This window comes from Arachis ipaensis, chromosome B4 (genome assembly GCF_059453495.1).
Source record: "Arachis ipaensis isolate K30076 ecotype BB chromosome B4, ASM5945349v1, whole genome shotgun sequence".
NCBI lineage: Eukaryota > Viridiplantae > Streptophyta > Magnoliopsida > Fabales > Fabaceae > Arachis > Arachis ipaensis.
The window spans coordinates 19,344,829-19,367,512 of NC_142439.1; the positions used below are offsets into that span (position 1 = coordinate 19,344,829).

The following is a 22,684-nucleotide window of genomic DNA, read 5'->3' on the forward strand; positions in this document are numbered from 1 at the left end:
TTGCTAAAGATAATTTAGTATTTGTATTAATCAAATATTGACAAAAAAAATACTAAAAATTATTAACCTTTAAAAATTTTTCATAATTTAAAATATTTGACTAAATATATTTAACTGCACTATCTAACTATTTGTTATATCATTTTCATATAAAAATATTTTCATAAAAATATCACTACAATTTGTGCTAATGTATAAGTATACTAAATTATTAATTTATTTTGAGAAAATTTTAACCTTTATTATATTTTAAACTTAGTAGATTATTTATTCTGACCAAAATAGGGATTATTTATTCTGACCAAAATAGGGATTGTCTGTGTGCATGACAGGATGACTTTTGAATTTTGATTTTGACTAGTTTTAACAAATTTTTTTTTTAATCTTCTTTTTTGGGTTTTGAGTTTTGACGCGTGATAAATTCTCTTGTTTAAACTTTAAAGTCTCTCTTGTTTTTCATGCAAGTATATTATTTTAAATTTTAGTTAAAAAAAAAAACAGAAAAAAAGAAAAGTATAGAAGATTGCAAAGTAGGAAAGAATCTTGACCCGTACCAAACAGCAAAAAGAAGAACAACTAAAAGCTTGACTTCATCCCCAGAATCACTCTCTCCATCACAACTCAACTCAACCCATAATTTATTTATTTTTTTAGTTATTACAACAAATAAATTAGTTTCTTTCTTCCTTGGACTCTTCTAAATTCCTTCAAACAAATCTCTTAGACAGTCTTCAATTCAATTCAACCAATCAAATACCGTTTTTCTTTCTCTCTCTAAATGCCTGCGTCCTTCTCCATTGCCTCCTTCCCCGTCCTCGATTGTCGGTGAGTTCCCCCCCAAAACGTTGCCGTTTTTACCCAATTAAGAAAGAAACCCTAATTTTCTCAATCCATGTCCTCGATTTTTTTATTTTTATTTTGTCAATGGGTCAAAAGAATGAACTGTTTTGACGATTTGTTGTAGGTGGTAGTTGGAAAAGGGAAGAGAGTATGGCAATGGAGGAGGAAGAGCCGAGCCAGCTGAAGAGAGCGTTGATTGATTCCTCTGCTGGAGCTATTTCTGGTGCTATATCAAGAACAGTTACCTCTCCCCTTGATGTTATTAAGATTAGGTTCCAGGTCAACTCTTTTTCTTATCATGATCATTTTTTTTTGTCATATTCATACTTGTGTTTTATGCTGCATTTACAAAAGTAATCATAAGAAGATTATTGCTAATTTTGTATGATATATAGAGGGGTATGAAATAGTGGATAGAGTAATTAATAAGCAAGGGGAAGTACAAAAACCGGTACATTGAGAATTCAAACACTATTAAAACTTGCTTCTTCTAGGTTCTAGAACTATTGAGTATTGAAGATGGTGTCTCATATACAGTTTGGTAAGAGCTGCTGAAACTTCACTAAATAGAGACAGAATGGAACTTGGGGACAAACATTAGCCTGGCAATTTTTTTATATAGTTATTTTTTAAAAAAAATATTTTAGGGAGATGTATACTGCTTGGCAAAGACTCATGTCACTGTCAAAATTTTGCTGGAAACCAGTTTTTGATTTTGTAACTAATGAATAGCATATGGCAGAGAATCAATTTCCAGGGTGTGCCATTATATCATTTATGTCACAATGGGCTTTGTTTTGGTAATCTGTTCCACTTTTACTTTGATGTGATGCGGCTCACCTAAAGTTTAACTGGTTGGAATTTGGAAAGAGTATGGCTAAATGACTATGTAGTTCTTGTTGCAATCATGGGGGTGATATATACAATCTGGTGTGAAATGTATGGAGTATAATTTGCTTTGTTGTTGCTTGATTATAGATGTGTGGTTGGAAATTGAAAATATGGCTTCATGTCGTTATTTTCCTTTCAACATACCCTCAGCAAACAAAAAATGGTCTATTGACCATTTAGAGAATTATATTCATTCATGGCCATCAAAACATTTCCAATTACTTAGTTAATGTACCATGGATTTCTCAGTGGTTGCCATTATTGTTCTTAAAAAATCATGTGACGTTAGGATAATTGCGTTAACATGGGGTTTGGCATGTTTCAGTGTGATTTGTGTCTATGCACTATGTAATGTTTTTAACTTTTATGAGATATAGGATTCTGGAGAGTCATGGCTATTCATTATCTCCTGCTCCGTTATCATATCAAGTATTGAGCTGAAGAATGCTTTTCCCATTTATTTTCAGGTTCAACTCGAGCCCACATCTTCATGGGCTTTACTACGCAAGGAAATTTCTGCACCATCAAAATATACTGGCATGCTTCAAGCAAGCAAAGATATCTTTAGAGAAGAAGGCATACGGGTAAAATAACTAAGCTTTTATAATTATGGTTAAATTGCCTACTGCTCTTTCACTGTTAATTCTGGTGCTGCATTTGTAGTCCCCTTGAACTGTTACCAAATAGTTGTTGGTGAAATTATTTTATGTGATAGCGCTTGCTTGCATCGAGAGGAAGAGCTTTACTGTAACAAGGTTGCTGCCTTGTGGCCTATAAGTCATGGGTTGGAGTAATAGAATAGTTTGTCCATTAGTGGGGGTTAAGAATACACACTTATATTCTCCCCATATCACATTAGGTAGGAACCTTAAGCACTAGGCTACCCTTTCCCGATAATGCTTATTCTTAAAGTAGTTTCCTAGAAGTTTTTTGCCAACCATTTTTCGATGGAAAAAATGTGTAATTGTGTATTATCATTTTTTGTGTGCGACATGTTACAGGGTTTTTGGCGGGGCAATGTACCAGCTTTGCTCATGGTTATGCCATATACATCCATACAGTTCACAGTTTTGCACAAGTTAAAATCTTTTGCCTCTGGTTCTTCCAAATCAGGTATTCAGTTTTGTTTTCAACTGTTATTTCTTAGCCCAACATATTAGCCTGATGAGCAGTGTGAACCTATCTCCTAGATTTCTCACATTATTATCGATAATTTTTGAAAATGTAGGTCCGCATATTTTACCATAATGTCAAACTTCATTTGCTGAATTATTTTTGCAAGCAAGTCACTTTAGGGTAGGATGCTTTCTGTAGCATAAACTATATATATGCAGACCAAAACCTGCGTCCCTGTGCAGTTTATAAATAATTATCATAAATTTCCTGTTGTAGGTGTATGTTGCTCATTGCTTGCTTTCTGTTTCTGCAGAGAATCACATTAATTTGAGCCCTTATCTATCCTATGTGAGTGGGGCATTAGCTGGGTGTACAGCTACTGTAGGATCATATCCTTTTGATCTCCTTCGAACCATATTAGCTTCTCAAGGTGAACCGAAGGTATCAACATTATTAAATGAGGATTTGAAATAAATTAATGTAATGTAATTTTGTGTTTCACCCTGCAGAGGTCAGAAAAACAGAAGAATTGAAAAGACTGAGCTCCTGGTCTTTGACAATAGAATTTTTAACCTTTTGAATGCATATAATGAGGTTATTCGTGATTTGAGTTAATAACTATGCTATGCTAATGTTTTCCCATCATCTAGGTTTATCCAAACATGAGGTCAGCATTCGTTGACATTGTTAAGACTCGTGGTTTCTCTGGCTTGTATGCCGGACTGTCACCAACGCTAGTTGAGATTATACCTTATGCAGGCCTACAATTTGGTACTTACGATACGTTTAAACGTTGGGCTATGGTAAAATTTCAGTCCTTTTTCTATTTGTTTTCTATTGACATGATTGTTCCCTGCATGCATTAAATGCCGCCGATCATGTTGAAAGTTGAAAACAGAGTAACTTAGTTTCATTTTTTTGGTTCTCTAATATTCAGCATTTTTGTCATTCTAGTATGTGTGTCTCTTCAGTGCTGTAATATTACAATCTTGGTTTAAGTGAAATGAATCTGTAAGATCTAGAATTATATGAAATGCATTGATAAGCTATTTGGAATCCTATGATGAGTTTATGCAGACATGAGGTTTACAGTTTTATGTCTCACTTTCCTAATGTCTACCTTCCACATGTTAGCACATTCCAGATATCTAGACATTTGATTCCGTCAGTTTTACATATGGAGGCCATTATAGAGCAATGCATCTAGGCATACCTTGTGTCAGGTGTATTTCAGCTTGTTTTATAACAATTGTATGGAAATAGTAGAATAAGGTATATGTTAAAATGGGACTGTACAAATTTGGTTTATATAGTTGTAAAATTGAATTCCTTGACATGCAGCCAATAAATGTTTTGCTTTATAAGTATTCCTTATAGTGAGAGATTCTTTGATATCTCCTCATTTGTAATTGTCATATTATGTGAAAATTGTAGGCATGGAACCACACTCAATACTCAAATGCTATTGGAGAAGATAGCCTATCTAGCTTTCAACTTTTCCTGTGTGGGTTGGCTGCTGGTACATGCGCTAAGCTTGTTTGTCATCCACTTGATGTAGTCAAGAAAAGATTTCAGGTAGATTTTAGAATCTGACACACCCTCTTTCTTTCAGGGTAATTATGAATCTATTTTATTATTTCTTCCCTTCCCCTTTAGAACTAGATCCTGAGCTCATACGTACCCATAGAACGCATGCTGAATAAATGGCTTCTCATGCCCTATCGTTATGGACGTCCATCGAGTATGTAGTTATGGATCTTCATGCTTTCTTTCCTCCAGATTGAAGGTCTGCAAAGGCATCCAAGATATGGAGCTCGTGTGGAACACCGTGCGTACAGAAACATGTTTGACGCCATGAAACGGATATCACAGGCAGAAGGTTGGGCTGGTCTGTATAAGGGGATCATCCCATCAACTGTTAAAGCTGCACCAGCTGGTGCTGTAACATTTGTAGCATATGAATTGACATCAGATTGGCTCGAGTCAATTTTGACTTGATTTTTTAACACTTAAATTGAGGGGAGAAATTTTTTGTGATTTTGTTTTCTGGGGTCTCATTCTTTTGTACTCAAATAATTCCCCTTTTAATATACAAGAAGCAGGTATATGCTAATATATTTTAACTATTGATCATGTTGATAATTGAGATTTAGAGATGTACAAATAACTTCAAACCTGACTAAACATTCGTATTGTTGGCAAAAAAAAGTTTTATTTTTGGTGGGTGGGGAGGATCCTTAGGGCAGTGTTTGGTTTTTGTAATTCTTGAGACAAAGATATAGACATTAAAGATATAGACACAAATTATATGTATTGTGTTTGGTAAAATATTGAAGTATTGAACAAGACACAATAAAATTAAAAAAAGTCCATATTATCCCTATAATAAATTTTGTTTTAAAACAAAAAAATTAACCACCATTGCTGCCACTACTATCCATCATCTCCACCACTAGATTTATCATCACACATAGTTCATCACAAATCAGCCAGCAAAAATTTCACAAGAATCAACAAAAATATTTACTTTTCAAAAGAAAAAAGAAAAACGAAAGGAGAGGAGAAGGTGACTGAGGAGCAGATCTGTAAAAGGAGAAGAACCGAGGTAGAGAGAAAGGCGGCAATGGCAGACTCAAAGAGGAAGAGGGAGAGGCGGTCCTGGGTGCTGCGAAGGGGGGAGAGGCGACAATCGCAGATATGGACAAAGGAAGAGACGTAGCAGCGGCGGCAGATCTGGATGAAGGAGGAGATGCAGTGGCAGCAACGGTGGCAGAAAGAGTAATGATTGAGCGAGAGGTTAGTGGCGGAGGAAAGATGGAGGAGGGAGGACGGAGGATGGTGAGCATCTCTCTGGATAGAGAAAAAAAATTAGGATTTGAGATAAAATAAAATTATTATTTTAAAAATTAATAAGGGATAAAGTGTAAAAAATTGTGTCCAATTGATTGTATATGTGTCTCAACATTTTGGAGAAACATTAAATACATGTATTTTATGTGCATTTGTATACTGATGTGTCCATAAAATATGTGTTTCAACTTTCAACAAAGTCTCAGCTTACTCCATTAACCTTACAGATAGTGGCTTGAATAAAAGAATTGTTGTGGTACATTGGAAAATGAACAGATCAATTCCAAGTGCAAGCACTTATATTAGTACAATCCAACTACAAAAGTCAATAACTACTCACAGCCTTGCCTTCATGCAAGAGGATGATCTGCCGTAATTGCACACTTGCAGGAACTGGCCTCTCCCCATAACTGCCAGAATCTAGCTTCGTATTCCACAATCTCGGCATGGCCCTATGTACGTTTCAACCACAAAGGCCTGCAGCAGTATTGTCAAAAGTAACCCTTGGATGACCATCTTAAGCCAAGAACAATAACAGCACATCATATCCAAATAATTATCATAGTGGCATCAATAAATCCTCACACAAAAACCAGAATTACAAGCATTATCTATGCAGCAACCACATTTGCAAATGCAAGTTAAGACTGGCAAGCTTCACAGACAAAACAATAGCTACTAAAAAGACTAAAAAATGTAATGCCATTGTAATTATGGAAATAGGTTGAGTCCAAAATCACTGCTTCCAAAGTCTCTACCCACTAACATTTTCCGTTTTCTAATCCAGCAAAATACATAAAAGAGAGAATTTATCAGCATCAAGTGGTTCTCGTTCGAGGGGTGGCTTCAGCTTCAACAATGAAGATGATGAGGTCTGAGGTGTTTGGATTCTACCAGATGCTAGACGAAATGCGACTTTATATATTTTAAATGTTTAAAAAGTTTAAATATTGCTGTAAATATTGAATTTGGCATATTATACAATATACATAAATGCTTTTTTAAAATAAATTAGTATTCTAAATATTAAAAAAATTACCAGATCTTTTAACAAGTTTCAGGAAGAGACTCAGACCATGTAACTGATTTGCAAGCCTAACCTACTAAGGCTGGGTTTGGTAAAGCTTCTCATTTTACATTTGGTAAATTAAAAAATTTTTGTGCTTGCGACTTTTAAAAGTTAGGGGTGACAAAGGATTCGATGGTCCCAGAACGTTTGGACCATTAAATGGTCCCATAACAAAATATGTTTTTTTAAGTTTTTTAATAACTGCTAAATAGTTCTTATTTAATTTTAATTATAAATTAGTTCTTTATATATTATTTAATTATAAAATCTATTTTTTATTTTATAAATTATTTTTTTATCATTCATCTATCATGTTTATTGAGAATAAAAAACTAAAACAATAATAAATTAGATATTCCATTAATCGTAATAAATATTTTACAATCTTAATCGATTATAATTTTATCATTGATCCAATTACATACGTATTGAGTTGGAAAAATTGTTTTTGTTAAAAATTCAATCCATTGGATGCACAAACCAATCGATTGAAATTAGGCTTCCCAAACTTCAATCAATTGAAATTGATACACAATGGATTGAATTTTGCAAGGCATGTGAGATTTTTCTTATTCAATCGATCATATTACCCAATCGATTGAAATCATCAAAGTAATTTGGGTTTAATTAATTCAATTGATTGGTTTTGTTAGCCCTCAGTAAATTATTATTTTCGAAAACCCCATTTTTAACTTTAATTCCGCAAATACGAGTTTTTTTTATACAAAGCAAGTTCGCCGCACTATAATTTTTATAGAATTTGCCTAATCCCGACGAACTTCACTTCAAATTCTAAAAAAACTGGCTAACTCAAGTTCTTAAACTTCACAATAGACAATGACAACCATTATCACAATCGAGTGAAATTCACCGGGTTAGACAAACTCTATAAAAATTATAGAGTTCGGGAGGTCAGACAAAATCTATACAAAAATATAGAGTGCGGCTAACTCGCCACCCTAAATAAAAAAAATCGTATTTGAAAAATTAAAGTTGAAAAATGGAATTTTGGAAAATGGTATTTGTTTAAATGATAAGTAAAAATAATTTTAGTGTTATAGGAAGTGTATTGGAATTTCTTTCATTGATAAATTTTGAAGATGTCAGGTATATTTACGGACATTGAGATGGATGAATAATACTATGAAGACGATGACATTAACCAACAAGAAGAGCTAATATGTGACCAAGATATGATGAATAAATAATATGAATCTAAACAAGATTTTGGAGATGAATTTATTGAGGGAATAACAGAACCAATCGGTTGAATTAACTAAACCAGATTGCTTTGATGATTTTAATCTATTGGTAATATGACCAATCGATTGAATAAGAAAAACCCCGCATGCCTTGCAAAATTCAATCGATTAAATTTTAAAAAACCAACATTTTAGTTGCGAAACAATCAATTGAGTTATGGAAACCTGAAATTCAATCCATTGTTTTGATAATCCAATCGATTGATTTTCACCGTCCTGAACGTGACGAATCAAATATAAATTTTTAATCGATTGGAATGGCCAAAAAGTTTATTACGATCAATGGAAGATCTAATTCGTTATTGTTTTTTATTTTGATTGTTAATAAACATAATAGATGAATGATAAAATAATAATTTATAAAATAAAAAATATTTTTTATAATTAAATAAAATATATGGGGTTAATTTATAATTAAAATTAGAAAATGACTATTTAGCCGTTGTTAAAAAAACTTAAAAAACATGTTTTGTTATGGACCATTTAATAGTCCAAACGTTCTGGGACCATCGAATCCAGTGCCTACTTTTAAAAGCACCTAAGAGGAACTTTTCAAAATTGGCTTGTGCTTATCAAAATTAAAAAAAAAAATCTAATATAATAAATATTCAAAATTACTATTATTAATTATTAACACCAGATTTCATTTATTTTTCCACACATATTTCCCGCTATTATATTGCCATTGAAATACTCATATATTTCTAATTTCTCAACCTAACCTTCGCAAATTCTAACACAATCTTCATATATTTTTTTATTTTTCAACCTAATCTTCACAATTTCAACACAAATACATTTCTATCATGTATTAGGTATGAACTTCTATCTATTTATATTATTTTTTGTGTGTTTTTTGTATTTTTAGTAGATGTTTGTTTTTCTCTGTTCTTTAAAACGTGAAGAAGGAGACCTGGTTTATGGAAACCAATTATAAAATTTTCGTACACTAACTTCATGAACATTAGTCAAAATTATAATAACAACATATATATACATATGTAAATATAGATATATAATTTTACTTGAGATGTGTCCCATTTTCTGTGATTTGTAAAAGTGAGTCGATATATATAGATGGGTAATAGACGTATCAGTACTAACATTAGATTACATTCAAATTTTATTATTGACTAATGATAACTCTATTTATATTAATATAGAGAGTAAATCAAATAAATATTTAAATTATTAGTCTTTAAAATTTGAAAAAAAAAATTATTCTTTGTTATAAATATGTTTATTATAATTTTTTTACTTTTTAAAAGCTATTTTACCAAACACACTATTGTAGTGCTTGTGCTTATTAAAAGTTATTTTTAACGTGATTTTACCAAACGCAAGTGCTGCCGCTTTTAAAAAAATGTCTTTTAAAAGACATTTCTCATAAGCTACTTTTGAAAAGTAAAAATTTTACACCAAGTCTAAGAGTGAGACACGGTCTAACTTTTCTCGACTTTTCGGTTTTCACCCATTGAGAAAAGAGAAGGATGCTATAAATAAAACCTGTTATTTGAAAATATTGGAAATGACTTTTTGAAACCGATAATCAATAATTTTTAATTTCTCCTTATTTTTTTAATCAAGATCATAAATCAATTTTTTTATTTTTAAATAAATAGACTTTTATTTTTATTTTTATATTTTTAATACATGTCTCCGGAACATTAGTTATCATTTTTTTAATACATTGCAAGGGTTGACAATTTAGTTTTTAATAATTAAAAGCAATGAATTCAGTTTTTGGTTTTGCACTTTTGACATTTGAGTATTTGACAATCAAATCAGTTCTTAAGGCAGCATATTCTAAAACTTATGTAACTAAATTTGACTATATTTTTGTGACTAACTTGGGGTTTTATTAGCATTCATCGGAAAGCTTTGTTAAATTAAATGTCAAAGCGAGTAAAGAGAGTGACATTGCTGTCTAACCATCACATTGAACTATTGTATCCAACGATTTCAAGGATTCACATCCAAGGAACATGCTCATGTAGATGGTTTCTGAGACAGATTACCCATCATGTATAGTACAGAAAGCTTAACTTATGACGCAAATTAAAATAATCAGGAGAATGCAAAAAAGCAAGTTGGAATCAAAGTATCAAACTCATTCTATGATGATAGTAACTTATGCTCTATGTTATTCACATGATCATGCTGTAAATAAGAACATAACTTCTCTTTGCATATTGAAAAGAATTTTACTGAACACCTCTAGAGAGTGAAAAAATAAAAGAAATAAAACGGAGAAAGCAAGCTAAGTTTCTTCAATATATATAAAATCTAGTGAGGGAACTTCAAAACTGAAAAGAAGAAAGATCTTGATCTGTAGTTAATATCTTATCTGCAACTAAACATAAAAAAACAACTGATGGATGAACAACTATCCCATCAATCAAACTTTGCTCTCACTTGGTCATTGAAGAGAACCTTGAAATTTCCAACTCCACAATCATTAAGAGAACCTTTGATATCTTCACCTATCTCGTTAGCACAATGAGCTAACCTGCACCTAAAATTGAGATTTAAGAAGAACTAAGCACTAAAGATCCTTGCACGGACAAAACACTAAACACACATATTGCCCAGAATGGCAGCAACAACATAATGGTAGTGTCATCTAGGTTACAAACAAATATTTGGATACTAAAGAATCTGTAAAAAACTTATAATGCATCAGTCATTTCTAAAGCATCAGCTAGTTGATAGTTGATATACATGACAAGTGCACGGGGAATTGAAGAATGCAACAATCAGTCGTAATTTACGGAGTGACATATCTAAGTTACATACTAGGCAGTTATCATAAACATCTTTTTTTTCTCATGGTATATCTTAAGTAGTTGAGACATATCTTCTGTAAAACTTTCCACAAATCTTTTAAGGAACATGTCTTCCGGAATAAAAAACGGCAGACACAAATTGTCACTCTTGTTTCTCAAACCTTTTGCAAGTAAATACTGGAGAACAAAAGCCCTCGGAATGATCCTTCTCTCCAAATTATATCCAAAAAGCCATGGAATCTTGGCAAGAGCCAAAGGGTCCCAACCTAACTGATTGACCCAAAGTTTCATCACCTCATTAATCTTATCCTTAGATGATAGCATACATAAAGGGTTCCTCCTGAATGCTTCGGACATTGTTTCTTTAGACCAACCCCAGCTCTTCAAGACATTGACTTTTGCATCCCACAGTGATTTCGGTACAGTCTTTTTGGCTTGCAAAGCTATGGCGAACTTAACCGTTGAAGGATCAATCCCTAATTCCTTTATTTCATCCACCTGCTTCCTCAAGTCAGCAGACAAGAGCACTAAAACTCTGGTCCGCAACAAATAACCGATAGCGGAGTCAGAGACTCCTGCATCAGCCAACAACTTGACATTTTTCACCAAGCGAGCCTCCATAAACAAACCAGGGATAGAAGCAATGCAACGGAGCGTTTTCTCATCGGATTGAAAGAAGGTTTTCAGCATTGCATAAGTAGGGATTATGTTGTTCTTGAGGCTCAAATGCAAGAATCTAGGGTTCCTAGTGGATAGCAGAACAATGTCATCGGTGGAAGCACCTTTGGAGGCCAGAAAATGAAACTTTGGCAGGATCGTTTGTGGATTGGATGAAAGTATCCTAGGTAGCTTGGCAACAATGGCAGCGATTTGGGAATGAGAGAATCCATGGGTCTTGAAGAATGCGATGACTAAGTCTGCCTTGTGTGGGGTCTTGAAACTATGCCGTTTTGAGGTGTTTAGAGCGGATTGTGGGGTGAAGCCAAGGTTATCGATGAGGTATGAAACCGTCAAAGAGTGTGATTGTGAAGTGCAGAACATGTGTGGTGGTGTTCTTCGGAATAGGACTTTTAGGTTTAGATAGATAAGGGGTTTGTAACGGTGGGAGTTAAACATATTGGTTGATGAATGACGAGTGATAAAATAAAACAACAAACAAAAAGGATAGAATTATAGAAGCATAAAAGAATTTTTATGAGATTGAAGGAAGAAGCCACTTACTTGAGCAAGAAGAGAAGGGAAGGCAGGCAGTTTAGAGAGTAGAAAGCGAGACTTTGGCGACGGCGTGAAAGCAGAGAGGGTTCCACCGGCTGTGGCGAGAACCGAGGGGAGAAGAGGGCGAGAGGAAGTGGGTATTTTGGGAAAAGGAAAAAACATGGGGAAGATTTTGATGGAATAAGGTTTAGGCGTAGTTCGACTAACTAACTTAATTAAGTTCTTTTTGATAAAATAATTTAAATAATAAATAATTCTGTTAAAAGTAACTTATAAATAAGTTATTTTGTGTTTGGATTTTTAACTCTAAAAGTGCTTATTTTAAAGAAATGTAATGAAAAGTAGAAGTATTATCAGAGAAATCATTTTTTTTAACTTCTCTCTAAACTCTAAAATAGCTTCTTAGAAAGTTGCAATTTGGTTTTGAAAATTGCACCCGACATTAATACTACTACTTTTTATAAGTCAAAAGTTAAAAAAAGCTACTTCTAGAATTTCCCAAACGGGCCCTTAGTGTAGATTGACTTTTTGAGAAAAAAGTTTTTTTATTTCTTTAAAAGATTTTTTTAATAAATAAAAATTATTTTATATTTAAATAGATTTTTTTAAAAAGAATTTTAATTATTAAAAATATTTTTTATTTTTATTTTTTTTAAATAAGGCATTGTTCATTTTTTAAAAAAATAATTTAATTTTTTAAATAAAAATATTTTTTTAAAAGATATATTTAAATAAATTTTAAATTAAATAAAAATATTTTATTTTTTTGTAAAAAATACTTTTTTATTTAAAAAAAACCATCGAAACCAACACTAAGAATATGGGATACGATATTTTATTAAAATACTTATAATAGAAAAGAAAATAAAAGGGAACCAAAGAAAATTTAAAAGAATTATGTTTGTTTTATATTTTCTTTTAGATTTGTATAATTAAATAAAATATTTAATTAAATCTAACCAAATTGTTATAAAGGATTTTAAATTTGTACGTGCTCTTTTTTATATATATTGCTGCTCTATCTTCTTTTTTACTCCTGTTGCTGCTGCTTCTTTTTCTTCTTTTCTTTTTTTCTCATTTTTCTCTTTCATTATCATCGCTGCCGTCATCACCACTTTCTCCTCTTCCTCCTCCTTTTTTCATTTGAATTTCTTCTCCTCCTTTTTCTCCATCTTCATCATCATTGTCATTATCATCATTGTTATTTTATCGTTATTGTCATCATCGTCGTTTTCTTCTTATACGTATAACAATTCAAATTTTGAATGCACTGAAATTACTTAATGATGATAACACACAAATAAACTCAGTTTTTTTTTTGGTGACTAAACAAGGAAAGAAACAAAGCAAAAACTATTCTAAATCCGAGCGGATGATTCGTTGGAGATCAACACCAGGCTCAGACCAAATAACATGATTAGAGTTACTCTTGGCACCATATTTAGCCATCCAATCCGCAGCTCTATTTGCTTCTCGGGACACCCATTCAACGTGAACAAGCCAAGGACGAGATAAAAGCTCCTGAATCTTGTGAACCAAATCTGTTACTTCAGATGGATACTCACTTGTAAGCTCATGCATGATGGGCAGAATGTCAAGGCAATCTATTTCACATATAATATCCCTCAAACCGCAATCCCAAGCTAAAACCAGCCCCCTCCAAGCAGCAAATAATTCACATCTGATTATAGACCAAGGGGGAATGCTTCCAGAGCAGCCCGAGATCCAATCTCCCTTAGAATCTCTAATAATACACCCAAATCCCGCTAAATTTGAATCCATATACAAGCTTGTATCACAATTAACTTTAAAACTATTGCCTACCGGTGGTTCCCAACACAGGCAATTTCGGAGAGACCTAAAGGCATTGCTTCGATTCCTGTAAACCTGTAAGTCTTTGGCGGTAATTTTGGCCAAGGCAACAACCTTATGGTCTGTCCAAGGGTTGTCAGTGTTGAATATGTCATTGCACCTATGTCTCCATACCCACCAAAGCCCTGCACCAAAGGACGCCTCATTGTTAGCCAAGGCCTTCCGAAACCACTCTTCAAGAGCAGTACCAGCCGTCGAGTCCAGGATACTAGGATCCAACATGTACCAGATTGTCTTTGATCGTTCACAGTCTCTAAGGCAATGCTCCATAGTCTCCTGCGCCTTGTTACATCTCTTACACATATCTGAAGAAGCTAAATGCCGCTTGAATCGAAAGGTCTCAGTTGGTAGAGCATCATGTAAGCTAAGCCACATAGTAAATTTGAACTTCTCTGGAATGTTTGTGTTCCACAACCAGTTCCAATTACTGTTGGCATTCCAATTTAATGTTTTCTTTAATAACCATCTGTAACCCTCCCTTGCACTATACTTTTTTGTTGCTGCAAGCCACCACTCCCACTGTGGCTCCAACTCAGTCAAACTAGGATATCTCAGACCACAAATAAACTGCTTAATCTCATGCGGAATAGGCGTGGTAAGACTATCAACCTCCCAAGACACCCCTTTCCACAAGTCAGCCACCATGAAATCTGATTCAGAAATATGTACATAAGGAACAAGGTTGCAAAGCTTACCAAAAGGAGTCCACTCATCATACCAAACTGATTTGTGGACATCTCCAATATTCCAATGAAGCCCTTTCTTGAGATGCTCATAGGCACTAACAATGTTCTTCCAGGTAGCCGATGAAGAATTTCTACTGTTTCTGTTCATACCAGATTGATTCCTAAGATATTTATGCTTCAGAACCTGCACCCATAACTTCTCACTATTATTTAGACAATCCCATACCAACTTTCCCAGAAGCGCCATGTTAGCACAGGAAGTATCCCTAATACCCAATCCTCCTGCCTTTTTAGGAGTTATGGCGACCTCCCACCTGACCAGAGGCAGCCCTTTTCCAGTCGCTTGGCCTTTCCACAAGAATTGTCTCATCAAGGAATCAATTTTTTTACATGCATACTTCGGGAGAAGAGAAATTTGCATTTCATAAACTGGGATAGAGGCCATAACCGATTTAACAAGACAAAGCCTCCCTGCCTTATTCAGTAGGCGTCCTTTCCAACTGGAGAGCTTTCTCAAAATCTTTTCAATAATCTCCTGAGCCGTCTTCCTGGAAGCTCTGGCATGACCGATGTTAATTCCCAGGTATTTACCCAAATCATTGCAGAACCGGATGTTAGAGACCCCTGAGAGAACCTCTTTTCTCCTCTCCGACACCCTCTTGGAACACTGGGCCTTTGACTTATGAAGATTTACCTTTAAACCTGACGCTCTAGAAAACAAGTCCAAACAATGCATGACCTCTATTACTTGAGCTTTTGATGCCTTACAGAAAAGCAAAAGATCATCTGCAAACATCAAATGAGAGAGTCGTGGTCCATTCCTAGAAACCGCAACTGGGTTCCACAAACCTTGGGAAACTCTATGAGAGATAAAGCAGGCAAGCATTTCTATACAGAGTATAAATAGATAAGGAGACATAGGATCTCCTTGCCTCAACCCTCTCTTCGGATTGAAATTTTGGAGCCTGTTCCCATTCCACAAAACTGCCAACGAAGAGGAAGTCACACAATTCAATATAAGATCAATGGTAGCCTTTGGAAACCCAAACCGGACCAAAGTAGCTTCCAGAAAACGCCAGTCTACCCTGTCATAAGCTTTTTCCAAATCAATCTTGAATGCCATGGTCCCTTTTCAAGACTTGGTGTTCCTCATGAAGTGCATAATCTCTTGAGCAATGATAATATTCTCTGTGGTTCCTCTTCCTGGAATGAACCCTCCTTGCAAAGGACCAATGATCTCCGACAGGAAAGGTCTGAACCTGTTAACTAGAACCTTTGTGACAATTTTATAAATTACATTACATAAGCTAATAGGCCGAAACTCCCGTAAGGAAGAGGGAACTTCCACTTTAGGAATTAGAACAATGAGAGTATCGAAAATAGCCGCATTCAATGGCTCACCCTCAAAGGCTCGCTTGACCAGTCTACACACATCGTTGCTAAGAGAGTCCCAAAACTCTTTGTAGAAAATTGCTTGAAATCCATCTGGCCCTGGGGCTTTAAATGAACTCATGGTCATCACAGCTCTTTTAACCTCTTCAGACGTCACCGGTTCCACTAACTTTTGACAAGCCTCAGTACTAAGAGACGGGCAAGGAAAAGGCCCCATGGCGTCCAGGTCAATATCCTCCCTTGTAGAAAAGAGCTTTTGAAAGAAAGAATTTGCCGCCATTTCTAGAGTCGTACTCTCCGTGGCCCAAGACCCATCCTCCAAAAATAACCCATGAATTTTGTTCCTCTTTCTCCTGATAACTGTCTGCAGATGAAAAAATTTTGTATTTCTGTTTCCACATCTCACCCATTGTTCTCTAGATTTTTGATACCACAACAACTCTTCTTGAAGAAGGACAGCATTCAGTTCCTGATGCAAAATTTGCTCTTTGATCCTAAGCTGTTGATCCTCCCGATTTTCCAGAGTAATCTGAACGTCATTCAAAAGCCTCTCCAACTCCCTTTTCTTAACAAAAATATTGCCAAAAACCTTTTTATTGAAGCTAGTTGCATCTTTTTGAACCTCCAACAAACATTTGACTACATCCGGAGCTCCTCTATTCCAAGCTGTATCAACAACATTCCTAAAAACAGGATGAGTCATCCACGCAGCCTGGAATCTGAACGGACGATGGCCCTTGGTAGCCCTCTTTGCCATCTTGCACCTAGTGAATAATGGGCAATGATCAGAGTGAAGGCGCGCCAGCACCTCAGTATAAGCCTCCGGAAACATTAGTCGCCAATCCTGGTTGATGACTGCTCTATCAAGCTTCTTGGCCACCTGCACCCCACCTTTCACCTTCCTGTACCAAGTGAATCTTCTCCCAATAGCCCCCATATCAAACAGCCCACAATCCTCCAATGTTTCCGTAAATTGTTCTGCTCTGGCAAGTCTAAATTGCCCCCCTCTAACTTCACTCTGCAACAAAACATCATTAAAGTCCCCTAACACAATCCAAGGTCCGTGGATCATATTAACAATCCTTGTCAAGTCACCCCACAGTTCTTTACGCCGATGTATATGCGGATTAGCATACACCGCACTGCAGTAACTAGATGTATTGCCCATAGTGATTTCAAAACTGATACATTGATCAACTACATCCAATACTCTCATAGAAATATTTGAATTAGAACATAGAACCCAGATACCCCCACTATGACCATTAGCCTCAACAATACCAACACCCTGGTAACCTAGATTATTCCAAAAAGATTTCATCCTCTCGAAAGCAATATGGGTTTCAAACAGAATGAAAAAAGTAGGATGAAATTTATTCGCTAACTCCTTACTATGAACCCGGGCTAATTTATTAGAGGCACCTCTAATATTCCAAAATAGAAAGCTTAAATCTAAATAATCCATAAAACAATTTGTATTGTAAAAAGGACCAACCTCAGCTGAAGTCCCTAACGAGATGATGAAGATCCACCATCATATCCCCCTGAGCCTTGCTTGTCCTTGTCCGGTTGTTGCCCGGTTTGTCTGTGTCCCTCCACTGACAACCCTTCCAATTTGCCGATTTGCTGCTTGCTGGTGTCGCCAAGGCAGTCCGGAGTCGACGGCGAATTCTGCAAAGAAGAAGGGCGCAACCTCTTGTGTCCGTTTTTGATAATGGCGGCACCGCAACGGAGACAGATTTGCCCTTCACCCCTTGCTGTTTGGAAGATGCCATACGTGCCTTAGATCCGCTAACCGACCTGGTCTTCACCCCTGATTCGGCTCCTCTCATACGTAGCCCAAAGTCACGGTTCTGGTCCAATTTCTGATTTGAGCGCACCGACATTTTATCTTTAGATGTTTGTTGGGCTTTGTTTGATTGACTCAATTTTTCTCTCCTTTTACCGCTGACTTTGGTCCAGCCAGCCTCATTTTCCAAATGTTAGGACCCCACTTCCTTCCCATGCAACGTATCATCTAATTCCTCCCCAATTTCTGCAACTATCACTGACTCTTTAGGATTGCATCCAAATTCAAAAATTTTCTCTTTTGAAGCTTCCTGTGGCTGCACCACCCGGGCCGCCGTCTCGGTCACTGATGTTTCCTTTCGATCCACCCTTTCCGAATCTATTGGGGTCATTCTGCAGTCAGTTGTTGGATGCCCGAAATAATTGCACTTGTCACAAATAAGGTGTAAGCATTCATACTCCACCTTATATTCAAACTCATCGACAATCACACTCCGGACCACCGGCAAATCAAGATTAATTTGCACGCAAGCCCGAGCAAATTTTCCCCTTTCCACCAACTTAGTAGCCAGATCCACCTTGACTGGTCTTCCCACAGCAGAAGCGATTCTCATCATGGCTTTATCCTGATAGTACCATATGCTCAAACCAGAGATTCGAATCCAAACCATAGTCTCCTCGAAAGTGTCCTCATAAGGTTTAAAATCCGGTGTCCATGGCTTGACCGCAATATAGTGACCGAAGATCATCCATGACCCCCCTAGTAAAACCTTCTCTCGATCGTTCATGCGATCAAATTTAACGAGGAAGTACCCAAAACCCACATCCAAGATTTCATTTCCACCGGTGATCCTCCAGACCCCTTTCAATTTATGAAACATGGCCGTGTAACTAAGGTTTTTTCCAAGAACCTTAATCACAATTGTTTCCTTGTATGGTTCAGAAAGGATGTTCCTAGCCTCTTCGGAGAAGCAAACTCTTGGAGGCATAGGATCTCCTTGTTTTCCAGTGACCACTGTCATTGAATCCTCATCTAGAGCTTCAGCCCGATTTATCCCTGTGGCTACCGTAGAACCAATAACCTTGTCACGGAACGAAATCTTGGAAGTCACCCTGGAACTAAGGTCGCCCTTACTCAGTTTAAAACAAGCTCAAACCAAGTGCACCTTATTTAAATCGATAATGTACCGAAATTAAATTCAGAATACACCGAAATTATTTAATGATAACTCAAAACTCTTCCTCCTCATTCTTCTTCATTATCATCATTATCTTCTTCTTCTTTTTTTCTTTTCTTGTTCATATTCTCCTTCTTATTTTACCTTCTTATGATTCTTTTTGTTTTATTCTCTTAATAAGAATAAAAAAAAAAGAAAAAAAAAGAAGAAACACATCATGCTGCAAAATCAGTAGAAAGAGGAGAAACCTACATTTATTTAACTAAATAAGATTGCAATATAGTATAAACATGTTCATTCAAGTCTAATATGAGAAACAATGCTCCTAAAAGAAGAAATAAGAGCAACAGAAAAAAGAAAGAAAGAAAGAAAGAAAAATAAAAAGAAGAAAAAATATAGCATTAAAGAAGACATTTTGTACTTTTGTAGCAAAATTTCGGTGTCAAAATTAAAAAATTTATGTGTTATATAGTTAAAAAATTTCGGTGTTACTTTTCTGATAAATTCTGCATAATTCAAAACCCTTTATCTTCCTTCTCATATTCTACTACTTCTTTTTTTCATCTTTTTCGTTCTCATCTTCTTTTTCTTATCTTATTTTTTCATAATTCTTTTTATTTCACTCTTTTAAGAGAAATAAAACTAAAAAAAATAAACAAAAAAATAAATAACTGCAATATTACATAAGAAAAGGAGAAGAAGAAACAAAAATAATATCAACAACAGCACCAATAAAAAAAGGAGGAGGAGGTGCACGAAGAAATACAACGAAAAAAAGAACAACTTAATTTCACGCGCATATTATGTGAGTAAATTTTGTTGAATTTGTGCCAACTTAGTTAAATTTAGTTGCCAAACAAGTTTAAATGTGTAGCAAAATTTCACAGTTTTTATAATATGAATGATATTTTTATATCTTTTATCTTTCATTAATAATTTCAAACGCCAAAGAAAAAGTTATAAAAAAATCTGCTATACATATAAGTATTTTCTTCTCAATTTGTCCATATTTTTTTTCTTAATCATGGCACCAATTTTTTTTTAATATATCTTCTTTTTGTTTTCTTTTTTCTAATATATTCTTTTTTTTTTATGTTTTGTTATTGATACAACATTTTTTTTGTATTTTTTTATATTTTACTTTAAAAATGAAAGATTTTATCTAAACAAATTTATTTCAAAATTATATAATATACTCCTAAATCTTAAACAACAAACTCTTTTGCAATATGGTATGGATATTAATTCAAATTATATGTTTATCGTGATAAAATTTTATATTTTATATAATAAATTTCTCATTTCTATTGTATTTCTGTATTTAATATAAAAAATTTCAGTCTTCTTTTGTATTATGTTTTTCTTTTTTATTCTTCTTCTTCATAAATTTTTTAAAATATACAAATAAATAAACAAACAAAGAAGATAATAAGAACAAAGAATAAAAATGTATAAAAAGAAGAACACAATATCAACAATAATAATAATGATGATAATGATAATACTGATGATGAAAGAAGAGAAAGAAGGAGGAAAAAAATTAAAAAAAAAAAGAAAGAAAAAGGAGAAAAAAAATGAACGGATTGAAAAAAATACATAATTTAATTAGATTTGATTATGTAAAAAATTTGATTGCCTAAAATTATTGAAAAAAAATGCACAAAGTGGTGTATATAACATTTCTCAAATTCAAAATCAAATTAACTTAAAATGATCTTCAAATTTTTTGCAGATAAATCAAATTAATTTTTTTTATTTGCTAAATTTGTTTGTAAAGAAATAGATGCTAACTATTATTTTTATCCATAAAAATATTATTCTTACTAAAATTAATTGTGATAGAATATAATAAAAAAATATTTAAAATAGTTAATTGTAATTAAAAAAACAATAAATAGTAATAAAATTTAAATATAATATTTGTTGAGATTCGAGCAGTACTTATAGATGTCAAATATTTGCATTAAACTTTTTGGTGTTGTAAACTAAATAAATAAGAAAGAGAAATAGATATAAAATAAAGAAACATAAATAGATAGTTTTAATATTAATATTATATTCACCAATATAATTACTCAATATAATAGAGATAATTCATATATTAAAATATATGTAGCAACGTAAAAGAAATATTAACAATGAATAGAAAAAGAAGAGTATCATTGCTATGTATAAAGAGGAAAAAAGTGATTTTATTGATTGTGTGTGTATTATGCACTGAGGTTTAACCTCTATTTATACATGCAAGGAGGCTATTATTTTTCACTTTCATTAAATGTAAGGACTTTGGTAACATAGCCCTTCAGTATGGAAAAGATGAGCCGCTCATGGTCATCCATTTCATTCTTATCGCAACACTCTCCCTTGGATGACCATTTAGGATTATTGCCTCGTTAAAACCTTACTGAAGAAAACCCAATGGGAAAAAATTTTAGTGAAGGAAAAAGAGTACACTATCCTTTGTGATGGGGACTGCCTCATTAAAAACCTTGTCAAGAAAAACCCAATGAAAAAAACCTGATCCAGGGAAAAAGAGTACAGTCTCCCCCTCTTGTCGACATCATTTAATATCTCGAAATCGGCGCATCCCAATCTCATGTACCAATCTTTCAAAGGAGGATTTTGGGAGTGACTTTGTAAATAAATCTGCCAGATTGTCACTTGAGCGGATCTGTTAGACATCAATTGTCCCTTGATTTTGAAGATCATGAGTGAAGAAGAATTTGGGAGAAATATGCTTTGTTCTATCACCTTTGATATATCCGCCTTTAAGTTGAGCAATGCATACTGTATTATCTTCAAACAGGACAGTTGGAGCTATCTTATGATCAATCAATCCGCATGATGACATAATATATTGAATCAGGCTCCTCAACCAAAAATACTCGCGACTAGCTTCATGAATTGCTAGTATTTCAGCATGATTAGAGGAGGTTGTTGTTATCGTCTGTTTCGTGGACCTCCATGATATAGCTGTACCACCATATGTGAACAGGTATCCTGTTTGAGATCTCCCTTTATGTGGATCAGACAAGTATCCGGCATCTGCATAGCCAACTAGTTGTGACTTGGATCCATAGGGATAAAATAATCCCATATCAACCGTTCCATGAAGATATCGAAAAATTTGTTTGATTCCACTCCAATGTCTTCTGGTTGGAGAGGAACTATATCTTGCTAGTAAATTCATCGCGAATGATATGTCAGGTCGCGTATTATTAGCAAGATACTAATGGCACTAAGATATGGTACTTCAGAACCAAGGATATCTTCATTCTCTTCTTTAGGACGGAATTGATCCTTTTCCATATCTAAAGATCTTACGATCATTGGGGTACTCAAGGGATGCGATTTACCATATAAAATCTTCTCAAGATTTTTTCTGTGTATGTTGTTTGATGAATAAAGATCCCATTTTTTGTATGCTCGATCTGTAGGCCGAGACAAAATTTAGTCTTTCCAAGATCTTTCATCTCAAACTCTTCTTTTAGAGTTTTTATAATTGTTGGAATCTTTTCAGGAGTTCCAATGATATTTAAATCATCAACGTACACAACAATTATAATGAATCCAGGTGCGGATTTCTTTATGAAAATACATGGACAGATATCATCATTCTTGAATCCATTTTTTGGCCAGATACTCAGTAAGACGATTATACCACATTCGTCCAGATTGCTTTAGACCGTATAAAGATCTTTGCAATTTAACTGAGTATAACCCCTGTGAATATTCATTG

General features: G+C 34.3%; 3 protein-coding genes and 1 long non-coding RNA gene across 4 annotated transcripts; 1 reads left to right on the forward strand and 3 right to left on the reverse strand.

Annotated features, from left to right (window-relative positions):
• Positions 1-408: 408 nt before the first annotated feature.
• Positions 409-4,973, forward strand: LOC107639064 (mitochondrial thiamine diphosphate carrier 2). The gene is made up of 8 exons (XM_016342478.3): positions 409-825; positions 965-1,119; positions 2,199-2,315; positions 2,733-2,844; positions 3,161-3,288; positions 3,498-3,650; positions 4,282-4,422; positions 4,627-4,973. Exons 2-8 carry the CDS (start codon positions 991-993, stop codon positions 4,843-4,845), a joined length of 999 nt encoding a protein of 332 aa, XP_016197964.1. The 5' UTR covers positions 409-825; positions 965-990; the 3' UTR covers positions 4,846-4,973.
• Positions 4,974-10,149: 5,176 nt separating this feature from the next.
• LOC110270963 (uncharacterized) lies at positions 10,150-12,192 on the reverse strand. The gene is made up of 2 exons (XR_002360805.2): positions 12,036-12,192; positions 10,150-10,543 (listed from the first exon to the last, which is right to left on the reverse strand). It is a non-coding gene; the product is annotated as an uncharacterized LOC110270963 (long non-coding RNA).
• LOC148566836 (transcription termination factor MTERF15, mitochondrial-like) lies at positions 10,686-12,037 on the reverse strand. The gene has a single exon (XM_088483356.1). The coding sequence runs from the start codon at positions 11,928-11,930 to the stop codon at positions 10,824-10,826; it is 1,107 nt and encodes a 368-aa protein (XP_088339482.1). The 5' UTR covers positions 11,931-12,037; the 3' UTR covers positions 10,686-10,823.
• A 3,527-nt stretch (positions 12,193-15,719) lies between the features above and the next one.
• On the reverse strand, positions 15,720-17,300 carry LOC148566837 (uncharacterized). The gene is made up of 2 exons (XM_088484452.1): positions 16,411-17,300; positions 15,720-16,167 (listed from the first exon to the last, which is right to left on the reverse strand). The coding sequence occupies exons 1-2, from the start codon at positions 17,298-17,300 to the stop codon at positions 15,720-15,722; spliced, it is 1,338 nt and encodes a 445-aa protein (XP_088340578.1).
• Between the last annotated feature and the right edge of the window lie 5,384 nt (positions 17,301-22,684).